The following is a 12,147-nucleotide window of genomic DNA, read 5'->3' as shown; positions in this document are numbered from 1 at the left end:
CTCTTTTAATATAACATTAACAACTTGGGGGCACATTTATTTACAAAACAAAAGGGAACATGTTATAATTTAATAAACTAAAAAAGTTCTCTTTAAAAAAATACAAACAGAAGAACTCTTTCACAATCCTGGTCAGTCGTGCACAATCAACGCTTGATTATAAATATACAAATTAAGGGAAAGTAGTTTCCACCACCTATTCACAACTTTCAGCACCAAATGGAGTTTATTTTTTGAAACCTATTCTTTATGACAATGCTTTTTCACCTTCACTTCAGCTTTATGCTGTACAATATTCCAGCTTTTTTTTTTAAATCTCAGTATTATTTTAGTACATGAAAGAGGGGTGCTTCTTCAAAAAGTTTTGCTTCTTTCACATAATTAGGTAGATTTCTGTAGGTTAGATATGATCTTTAATATTATAGTTATAAAGCTCTAACTTCTTCATTTTCAAAAAACACAAATAAGCATGAAAAAAATAAAGTTACCCATCTGTTAAATCATTTTTCTTGCAGAATTAAATTAATATATATTTTTCTGAATAAACTTACTTAGAAAATATCATTTTCTTTCCTATATTTCAAAATTGAGGTATTGCAAAAGATCATGTCAGTCAGAAAGCATGCCTTTTTCCTTAAAAACAAACAAACAAAAAAATCTTCAGCCAACTTTTGAAAACTGTCTAGAATACAAAAAGTAGTAGTGCATAACAAAATCTCTTGTACAGATGAAAAAAACCACAAACATAGAAAAAAACAAACATAAAACCACAGCTGGGCTGGAAAAAAGCAGTTATTACCAAAAAGCCCAGAGGTAACCTCAAAGGGGGAGAATTCTAATAAGCATTTTTAACCCAGTAAAAAACTATTTTGTTTTTTCCTTTTTGAAAACAAACTATAGTTTGAGAGCTGTTAATTGCAACTAAACACTGGAGAAACAAAACAAAACAAAACCAAGCGATATTAACTTAAGACAGTACAAGGACATCACAGCACATAAAACACAGCGACTTAAATCTATTCTGCAGTGTCATATCCAGTCAGATTGTCCCCATAATTCCAAAACATAGGAAGAAGATTTAAAAAAAGATTTACATAGTCTCATAATCATTGTGTGTGTTTATATATTACTATCTGCAGCCCAAGAGTGAATGCTAAAAAAATGTCCATGGTAGTACTAGCAGGTCTGAATTCTATTCAAGCTTTACAGGATAAATCCAGGGAATTAAGTAGTTAATTTCTCACCCAGACAACCAACCCTGCCCAGGCCATCTTATTTTGTACAGACATTTCTTTAGCATCACGATCACGCAACTTTCTTAAAATGTGCCTAGTTTGTCAATTGACAACTTATCTCTATATACTGTATATATTCCTAGTGTTTGTAAGCTAAGATGAGCTCTTTGGTTTTCTGGACAAGGTCTGAAGCTATGTAAAATGGTGCAAGCACTAGGAGATTGTAACTAAGAGCTCATGTGTTAGTTAATAATATACCAGTTATGAACTGTCAAGTTCGTTAATGTCTGACACAGAGGCTTTAAACAGTTAAGTTTGATCACAGTTAGACATAATCACTTTACTATATAAAATAAATTGCACAATATATAACAGAGCACCGCAAAGTACTTCATCTACCATCCACAAATTTGCTTTAAGAATATCCTACACCTAGGTTTTATATTGGTTGTAATATAGGTCATTCTGTTATGGGCTGTTCCTAATTTCAGAAGCATTCCATTTATTGAGGCATGCCTTCCTCCAGTCAATTACCATTTCTTTGAATGAAAAAAATCTTTTTTTAAAAAAGTCAGTATTTTATAGCTTATATAGATTCTTAATTTGTGCATTGTGGGAAGGTTTTATACTAGACATCAGATATAAAATTTATTGCATGCAGCAACCTGATTAAGTAAACATGCAGTCAGAAATAGTGACCTTCCGTTGAAGCTTTCTCAAGTCTATTCTGATCTCCTTTCGGCAGCTGATTCTATCCCTAAATCACAAAAGTATGTTGTTGGGTTTTTTGTAATTGATACCTTAGCCTGAATAGAGTATTATGGTATTAATAATACCACTTTAATAGCAGCAAAAGCTATTGCAGCATAAATTTACATAACACTAAAAGATCTAACCAAAATCCTCAGCAAAACAAAAATTAAACATGAAGGAAAAATAAAGATTCAGCTTATGAGGTATCCTTACATGTCAAAATAGAGAGCAACTAAAGGCTTATTTTCATTAAGGGTTTTCCTTACTCTAAATGACCCCAGCTAATGATTGCTGAATTGTTGTGAAGTTTTTGCTACATCTGCCACCTACTCACGAGTATTACCTTTGGTAAGTCTTCTCCTAGGGGCGATTCTCTAAGTTTCTGAAAATAAGTGCATGCTCCAGTTCAAAAACGATCAAAACAATAACAATACAACAACAACAAACAAAAAAATCACAGACATCAACCTGATGGCCGCTGATGAGAATGGCAGTCTACGAGTGACAAATCAGGTGTAAGAAATTAAGGTACCAAGCAGACAAAGGTGTGAATCAAAGTGCAAATCAGTACCGTTATACACTCTGCAATTCTGCATTATACTGGACACTGAGTTCAGTAATATGACTGTAAATAATAATAATAATAATAAAAAGACCCATTTCTTCTTTAAAAATCGAGAACAAATGCACAGATTTCCAGAACACTGTAAGCCCTGAGGCAGTGCCCTCTCTTTTCCCTCCTTGTTATCTACTCCAGTACTTGTGGCTGGGTATACCCTGGGCTCAGCTCCAGCGGAACGGGACATGGCGAGGGCGGTCACCTCCCTCCTTCACCAGCGGTTTGTGGAACTCCCGCCCGGCGCGGGAATGTATGCTCGCCCAGCAGTATTCGCAGTAATACTGCAGACAGGTGACGTTGGCACAGAAGAATGGGGCAAACTTCCCACCACAGCGTGTGCCCTGGCACTCATCACACATCTGATCATCCAGCACATATGGCTTCACTTCCACCTGGACCCAAAGAGGAAAGACAGGAGAAAAGATTTTAGCAAAGTTTCCTCACATTTCTTCCTCTTAAGAGTTTATAATGGAGCTTAATATGTCCCAGTCAGACTCGGTGTTGAACTCAGCTGGTATCAGACAGTGGCTGAGAGTATGGGATCTGCTCCTTGACTTACTACTTACTAGTTGTGTGATGGCAGTAACCTCTCTCTGTGCTTCTGTTTGCTCTATATGTGGATCTGTAAAGTGGGTGTAACGGTGATACACGGACACACACACGTATCTGGATATCTATATGATGGGCATAGCAGGGTCTACCTCAAAGGGTGCTGGTGAGGATTAAGAGAGGCAGCACAGGTTAAAGCACATGAGCTGAATTCTGAAGGCTGGAAGCACCCGGCTACGCACGAACAGCATTTCAGGGAGAGGAACCAGCGAGGACAAAGCCCAAAAGTAGGCAAAGGCAGAGCACGTACTTGGGGAAGTTTGGCAGGAGCTGGGCCAAAGGGCAAGTCCCACTGAGGCTGGCAAGCCTAGCTGAAGGGTGACCGTGAGGCTCTGGGCTTCAATGTTTTAAGCACAAGGCTTTCAAAAGACTAACCTCCCAGTACTGTTCACAATGGATGGCAGGGAAAGGGGGACTAGGGGGATGTTAAGAAGCTACTCTAACAATTGAGGCTTTTTTATTTTTTAGATTTTATTGCCTTAATCTCCCTCCAAGACTGGAAGCTTCAATAGAGAACTTTTCATCACAGCCCTGCAGGCTATGTTAGAGGAAAACCAGAAGCAAGGAAGAACAAAAGTTACCACAGTTTTCCCCCATGTCCGCTTCCAAGAACCTCAGAAACGGACTATCATTAACGTTTTCATCCCAAATGTTAGAAATTAGCAGGAAGGTGGCAAGTCTCTGTGATCAGGCTCCTTCCCACGCTGACCTCTAGAGCTGTTCTGGGGAAGAGCAAGCACTGTGGCCGCTGGGGCTATGGAGATGGGGACCCATGTTTTTTTTGACATGAGCCAACTGCCTGACCAGTTTGGGCTGCCTCTGGATGCAGCCCGGAGGTTCCAGCAGGGCACGGGGGAGGGTACCGAGGGGCTGATGGGGGACAGCGTGGGGTGAGCAGGGACACAGGGAATGCCTGGGATTGGGCTCTGGCATTCCTGGACCTTCCCTTCTGAAGGCCCCTTCGCCGGCCTCCTCTGGAGTTCTGTCTCTGCTTGGAAGACCCACTGGAGATGACCTGTCCCAGCCCTTGCTTACCCAAGGGGGAAAATGTGTTTGCTCTGTGGCTCTAGTTCTTCCTCCTATTTTTCCCTCCTCGATCTAACAGGTTAGAGAGTGGGCTTCAAAAAAAAAAAAAATCCCACATTCATCTCTGCATCATAATTAAAACTGTAGTGGCTCTCGGGTCATCTGCCTAGGTTCAAATCCCATCCACATTACTAGCTGTACAACCTTAGGCAAATTTCTCAGGTACTCTGAGCCTCTGTTTCCTCATCTGTACACTGGGGGAAAAGAACAGTTCGTACTTTATAGGGTTCCTATGAGGAGCAAATGAGTTAAATCACATAAAGCACACAGAACAGTGCCTGGCACATCAGATGCCCTCATTAAGTGTAGTTATCACTCCCCCTGCTTCCTCTCTAGTCCAGGCCACCACAACGTGCATCCACACCTGGCCAATACTGATGGCCTCTGCACTGGCCACCAAGCTCCAGGCCTTCCCTGGGTCAATTCTCCTATGTCCAGGTAGATGTTTCAATCAACTGCCTTCTCAATGTTTCTTGCCTGGTCAAAAGCCCTTCAGGCTCTCCCCTACCTTCAGGAGTAAGCCCAGCTGCCTCAGTATAACGGGGTACTTACTCCCTGTCCCCTGCGACTCAAATGTAAGCCAGAGCCTTCAGGATTTGCCCCAATCTCCCTCCCATCTAGTCCCCAACTCAAACGCGACCTGGTCTCTAACTTACCCGCACTTTCTTCCCACCCTACATACTCAGGCAACCCAACAATTTCCTGTACCCGGTAAGGCCCCGTCTTTCTTTTCTCTTTCCTTCTTAGCATAAGATTAACAATCTTAAAGTGAACAATTCAGTGGCGTTGAATATATTCACAATGTTGTACAACCACTACCTCTATTTAGTTCCAAAACATTTTCTTCACCCCAAAAGGAAACCCTGTAGCCACTAAGCAGTTTTCCCTACCTTCTCTCCCTCCCCAGCCCTGGCAACAACCTATCTGCTTTCTGTCTCTATGGATCTACCTATTCTGGATATTTTACATAAATGTAGTCACCTAATTGTGACCTTTTGTGTCTGGCTTCTTTCACTTATCATAATGTTTTGGGGTTCATCCATGTCGCATATGGCAATATTTGATTCCTTTGTATGACTGAATAGTATTCCACTGTTTGTGTATGTATATGCATGTATATATATGGTATTTTGTTTATGTATTCATTCATTAATGGACATTTGGGTTATTTCTACCTTTTGGCCATTGTGAATGGTGCAGCTATGAACATGTATGTACATATGTTTGTTTGAATATTTGTTTTCAATTCTTCTCACTACATACCTAGGAGTAGACTTGCTGGGATGACAATTCTATAATTAACTTTCTGAGGAACTGCCAAATTGTTTTCCACAGCGGCTGTACCATTTTGCATTCCCACCAGCAATGTAAAAAGGTTTCAATTTTTCCATATACTCACCAACACTTGTTCTCCATTTCTGTGATTATAGTCATCCCAATAGGTATGAAGAGATGTCTCATTGTGGTTCTGATTTGCAATTCCCTACTGACAACATTGAGCATCTTTTCATATACTTGTTGGCATTTGTATACCTTCTTTGGAGAAAGGTCTATTCAAGCCCTTTGCCCATTTTAAAAATTGGATTGTTTTCTGTTGTTGAGTTGTAGACTTCTTTATGTATGCTAGAGACTAGACTTTTATCAGATATATGATTTGCAAATATTTTCTCTTATTTTGTAGGTTGTGTTTCACTTTCTTGAAAATGTTCTTTGATGCACAAAAGTTTTTAATTTTGAGCAAGTCCAATTTATCTATTTTTTTCTTTTGCCGTTCTTCCTTTTGATGTTATAGCTAAGAATCCACTGCCAAATTCAAGGTCAAGAAGATTCACTCCCTGGACTTCCCTGGTGGTGCAGTGGTTAAGAATCCGCCTGCTAATGCAGGGGACACAGGTTCAAGCCCTGGTCCGAGAAGATCCCACATGCCGCGGAACAACTAAGCCCATGCGCCACAACTACTGAGCCTACGCGCCACAACTACTGAGCCCGCATGCCACAACTACTGAAGCCCACGTGCTCTAGGACTTATGCTCCACAACAAGAGAAGCCACCGCAATGAGAAGCACACACACCACAACGAAGAGTAGCCCCCGCTAGCCACAACTAGAGAAAGCCCACGTGCAGCAACGAAGACCCAACACAGCCAAAAATAAATAAATAAAATAAATAAATTTATTTAAAAAAAAAAAGAAAAAGACTTGCCCCTATGTTTTCTTCTAAGAATTTTATGGTTTTAACTCCTATAGTTAGGTTAACTGATTTCAAGTTAATTTTGTATATAGTGTGAAACAGGGGTCCAACTTCATTCTTTAGCATGTGGATATCCAGTTGCCCCAGGACCATTTGTTGAAGAGACTATTCTTTACCCATTGAATGGTCTCACCAACCTTGTCGAAAATTAACTATAGGCCCAGCCTTTCAGTCCCACGGGGAACTATTCCTTTCTCCTTTGAACTTAATACTCCACTTTGCTCCTCTGGCATTTCCTATCTATAGTTCTGCCTTGGTCAGCATCTCTCCTTATCTTCAAGCAACTTGAGGACAGAATAGATCTGGGGAAGAATGTGATCTGCAGAGATTGTGGGCTCCTGGGAGGAGGGAGCTGTAGGCTCATGCAAGTGTATATAACCTGGCCTGAACTCCCTGTACTTGAAGGCCAAGAAGGAGCGAAGTGGTGGACTAAGTCTCCTCTGCCCTGAGGTGGGAGGACTACTGGTAGAGGCAGGGTTTGTGGGGAACTAGGAGCAGCCAGCTTTTCCACCTTCGGTCCATGAGCTGAGGACTGCTTTGCTTCTACCACCAGGTAGATGCCTATACTCAGGGTGCTCCAGCAACCAGATCTGAGTCCCAAAAAGCTCAGAAAAGGGGATCCAGCAGTGAGAGAGAGGACTGGTCTTTTACATACAGCAAAAGAAAGCTGCCAGAGGAGAAAGACAATAGCCCTTTGTAATATATACACATGTGAAAAGAGTACTTAAGGATATTCAAGGCTAGCACAAAGGGCACTTTCCAGTAATATATATATATATATTTTTTTTAATGTCACTTTTGTTTAGGTGTAAAAGTGGCATTGTGTTTATGTGGGGGATTTTGTCCCTCAGTTTTTTTTGAGAACTTAAATTAATTTTTTAAATTGAGGTTAAAGTCATAAAGAATTAACCATTTTAAAGTGAACAGGGACTTCCCTGGTGGCGCAGTGGTTAAGAATCTGCCTGCCAATGCAGGGGACGTGGGTTCGATCCCTTGTCTGGGAACATCTCACATGCCGTGGAGCAACTAAGCCCACGAGCCACAACTACTGAGCCCACGTGCCACAACTACTGAAGCCCACATAACTAGAGCCGGTGCTCCGCAACAAGAGAAGCCACCACAATGAGAAGCCCGCGGCCAGCAACAAAGACCCAATGCAGACAAAAATAAATAAATTTATTAAAAATAAATAAATACATTTTTAAAAGGGGAAGGGATTGAAAAGGAGCAGGATGGTGTGGGGCCCTCCTGGATACAACCCCCACCTTGGGTCCCTCATTTCTTGTTTGTAGAAAAAGGCTTTAGTTTCCTGGGCTTTTCCTAAGTTCCAAAGAGCAGACTCAAGCAGTTACTAATTAGGGGAGTGAAGAAATGCAGAAACAAAGGAAAAATAGTCAAGAAACAACAGTTCAGTGATAAAACACAGTCCTAGTTCCTCCTCAAGGGAAATACATAACAATCTGACACATATCTTTGAGTTGTTCTGCAGGAACTAAGACCCTCACCCAGGTGGAGGACAGTGACTACATGCTGACCATAAGCATACAGACCCCTGACTGGTTGGAATCAGAAGGTTGATGGTTAAGATTCCTGAAACACCACCCTGTTACCTCACCACCAACCAAACAGAAGAAAGTCATGCCCCCTGCAACCCTCACCTCAAATGTCGCCTTTCAAAGCCCTTCTGTGAAGCTATCAGGGAGTTTGGGTCTTTTGAGCATTAGACTGTGAAGGACACTGGTAGTTAGGTGGTCCTTATGCTAAAGAAGGGTGATTATTTTGGCTCAAATGGATTCATTCATTTGATGGATATTTATGGAGTGCCTATTCCTTGTATGCCACTGTATTAAAAACTGAAATACAATGGAGAACAAGACATAGTTCTTCCCTAAAATAATTTATGGTCTATTTGAGAGTTTCTTAAAGGCATTCCCCACCATTTGTAGTTTTTGCCATATCCTAATGCCATCTGTACTATTACTTGATGTTTTACCTAACTATCCAGATTAATTCTATTTTTCCCAATACACATATACATAATTATTAAAATAAAAACAGAAAAAGAATAGATATATGTGTATGTATAACTGAATCACTTTGCTGTACACCTGAAACACTGTAAATCAACTATACCCCCAAATAAAATAAAAATAAAATTAAAATAAAATAACATAAAATAAAAAGAGGCTTCTCTGTTAACCACCTAAAACACCTGGAGTATCATTAAGCTACAGGACTTTGGAGACACCAACCTACTGGGATCCCATTAGTGATCTACATGACCATTAAAGTTCAAATGCTAGAGCCCTTCACAGAGCCAATCAAATCACCAAGCTGACCTTCTGGTTCAAAGAGATTTACAGGACCAGGAGATGAGAACTTCCTACAGAGAGAAACGCTTGAATTCATACTACACACCTAATGGTGACCATAGGTGAATGGATGGAGGTGATCATACCCAAGGATGCTGAGAACATGTGTAACTTATTGATGAGGGATAACTATTAAAGATAAGGAAGACTGATGGGGAATGCTGGATAAGTGGCTATAAAAAGAGGGAAAAGGGAATCATATAGGTAGAATGATATAGGCGAAGAAAAAACAATACTTTAATAAACTAATCTCAATGTTGACATTGTTGTGTTTCTAACAAGCTAGGGAAAATATTTTGCTTGGCAGTCATTTTGATATTGGTCAACATAATGACCTCCTAAAGTAAACAAAGCAATGACTAACAGCTCTTGGTGGCACAGAGGTGATACCTGGGGAGACCATGAACTATTCACAGGTCCAGAGTTCTCTCTCCTTGGACCCGAAAGGTTGTAGAAATGAGAAAGGAGGCATTAGCCAAGGTCAGGCTCAGCTTGAATTATGTGCGAAAGGTCATTATTAAGAACAGCTGGTCCCTGCTGCAGTCTGCCCTTTGGTGACAGGAAAAAAAACAAATTAAGTCTGTCAGATACCCAGCCGTCCCAAGGCATGTTTACAGGTGGCTGGAAGATGAGTAGCAGCAATGATTTCAGATAATGGAGTCAGAGTGGACAAACTGGAGAAAGAGGCCAAGTGAAGAGGTATAATTTAACAGGGATAACTGTCTGGAAAGGCCTGCCCAGAAGTTAGGTAGGCCATTTCTTATCATCTGGAGCAACATGCTTCCTGGAAAGACCAATCTGTTTGGTGTACTCAAAGCTTTAAACATAACGTATTCCTAATCTTCTTGGCATGTGTCACAGAGTACATCTCTCCAGGCCTAAAATCCACAGTAACCTCATTACCATTCCCACTAAACACGGTGTCTTTACAGTTGCTAAAGCAAGTCCTCCACCGGCAGGCAATACTAAGAATGTTTAAACATAAATTTTTAGTTTTTCAACTATGAGCTGGAATCCTGCTGTTTAGAAAGCAGATGACAGATGCCTAGGAAATTAAAGCAGCAACGTGAAAATAGCTTTTCCTTAGCAACAAAGTTATCCACAACCTTCCAGTTATAGCAAATTCGCAGTTATTAATTTTAGAAGAAATCTGGGGTAGATTAAAATAAACACAGCGAAAATGGTTGAATTTTATTTTCTTTTTACCTTTCAAAGGATGGGATTGACCATTTTTCATATTTTCAAGTGCTAGGGGAAGAAAGGTTTTAAAATCACCCTTATGCCTTTCCCACAAGGAAACGTACTTATGTGTGCTAATGTTGACACCTTTGCTATATGTCTATAGAACAAAGAGAGATCTGTGAGTGCTCTGTTTGGTCTTAAGATTACTTTTTCATGAAACGAAGAAGGTCCAGCTGACAGAATCCTGCATACTCCATACATTCACTCTCTAATCTCATTTCCTTCCATGCTGCTTGGGAGTGGGGCTGGAGGTGAGGGTATAAATCAGCCCCAAATCAATTTCTAGTAGTAGAAGAGTATATCATATAGAGAACAATGGGTAAGAAAGTCATTTAAAATCTATAAAATGCATGACTGCCATGGCATCATCACTCCCCAACCCCCCAGGATGCAGACGTGCAGAGCCCTCTGGCTCTATCCATTTAACTGGCTACATCATAACCTTGCAGGCCACAGCTTCCTCTACTATATTAGAGGTTTGGACCAGCTCTTCCAAGTAAAAATAAGCACTCACCAAGAAATTGCTAACTGACTGACACCCCTGCCTTCTGGGGTCAAAGAACTTGTATATCCTACTGAGATAACTACTTTAAAAAACTGTGGTTGTCTTTTTCCCATTAATAATCTCATAACCAGCATCTAAACTCAAATATGAGAAGGAAAGAAGAACACTTAATCACCCTAAAGAGTTTTCATATTAAAAATTATCACAATTCCACAGGAGAAGACATAAAAAGAGAGCAAAGGACAGAAGAGATGAGGGGTCAAGACCAGGAAGGAGAGACAAGACAAAAAGGTCCCATGCCATTCAGAGAAGAGGAATATTTTTCTCTCTTTCTTAAGATGACCCAAACTCTATTTTAAAAGCTATTTCTAGTCAAAGACTCTGAGACTCCCAGGGCTTCAAAATAAGCCCATGTGGTATTCAGAAAATATCTGAACTCACTTCTGGGTGTTGCTTCCTCTCGAAGGGTCAAACCAAACATAGCTATAGCTACAGCTGGGAAACTTTCCAGCCAGCTCAAGGCCAGGGCCAGTAACAGAAGCAAGTTAAAGGCTGGGTTGTCGGAGTCCCAGACTAAGGCTAGGAGCAGAAATAGTCTGGGAACAGGTCGTCAGAACCCTCACTTCTTTTGCTATTGAGTCATCTCATATATTCTAGCTGTGGCCAGGGACAAAGAGTAGTATTATCAGCACTTCTGTTAGTATGGTTACTAGTTCATATTAATCTTCATGTAGGCTAAAAATATAAAGCCTTTGATAATCTTCAGCTAAAATTCGGGCCCAGCATGTTTTAGTGAAGAGAGAAAAAAAGATTAAATGTGTGAAGTACTTGAAGTGCCTGCAAAGAAAGGTGCAGTGGATAACATCTCACTAAATAAAAAATGGGTTATTCTAAAAAGTGCTATTCACAGCGAATACGATGTGCTATGGCTTAACTGTCACAATGTTCCTTAAATAAAAGTATCAGAAAGCTCCAAATTAGCTAACAGACTCTCAGGTCTTCTACACTAAGCTAAAATAGAGTCAAGAGAACATTATTTCCCAATGGTATATTGATTTCAAAACTATTTTCCCTTCTTATATAGAGACTGATGTTAGAAAGATACAATAGATAATCTCAAGAAATCAAGAGCTGAAGGACTACAAATACTAAAGAGAATAGCAACCACACTTTCAGTGCCCTTCCCAGCATTCTGAATATGCAGCTACCCCACCCCAACCCTTTGTAGATAGAAGACTCATGTCCAACAATTCCATTTCTGGGTAGTCAAAAGAACTGAAAGCAGGATCTTGAAGAGATATTTGCACTATTATGCTCACTGCAGCACTATTCACAATAAGCAAGGTGTGGGAGCAACTTAAATGCCCACTGACAGATGAATGGACAAAGAAAATGTAGTATATACATAAAACAGTATATTATCCAGAAGTAATAAGGAAGGAAATCCTGTCACATGTGACAACATGGATGAACTTT

At 40.3% G+C, this 12,147-nt stretch overlaps 1 protein-coding gene across 3 annotated transcripts in view; it reads right to left on the bottom strand.

Annotated features, from left to right (window-relative positions):
• Positions 1 to 1,267: 1,267 nt before the first annotated feature.
• The window catches only part of CPEB3 (cytoplasmic polyadenylation element binding protein 3), a gene marked incomplete at its 5' end in the record, with an annotated part of 146,947 nt that continues 136,067 nt past the window's right edge, over positions 1,268 to 12,147 (bottom strand). For all 3 annotated transcript variants that reach the window (XM_079899269.1, XM_079899271.1, XM_079899268.1), the window contains one exon: positions 1,268 to 2,999. In XM_079899269.1, coding sequence (XP_079755395.1) covers positions 2,772 to 2,999 — 228 coding nt within the window. In that variant the 3' untranslated portion in view covers positions 1,268 to 2,771. The remainder of the gene's footprint in view (positions 3,000 to 12,147) is intronic.

This window comes from Stenella coeruleoalba (genome assembly GCF_951394435.1).
Source record: "Stenella coeruleoalba genome assembly, chromosome: 16".
Lineage (NCBI taxonomy): Eukaryota > Metazoa > Chordata > Mammalia > Artiodactyla > Delphinidae > Stenella > Stenella coeruleoalba.
This window is presented reverse-complemented; position numbering and strand designations above follow the sequence as displayed.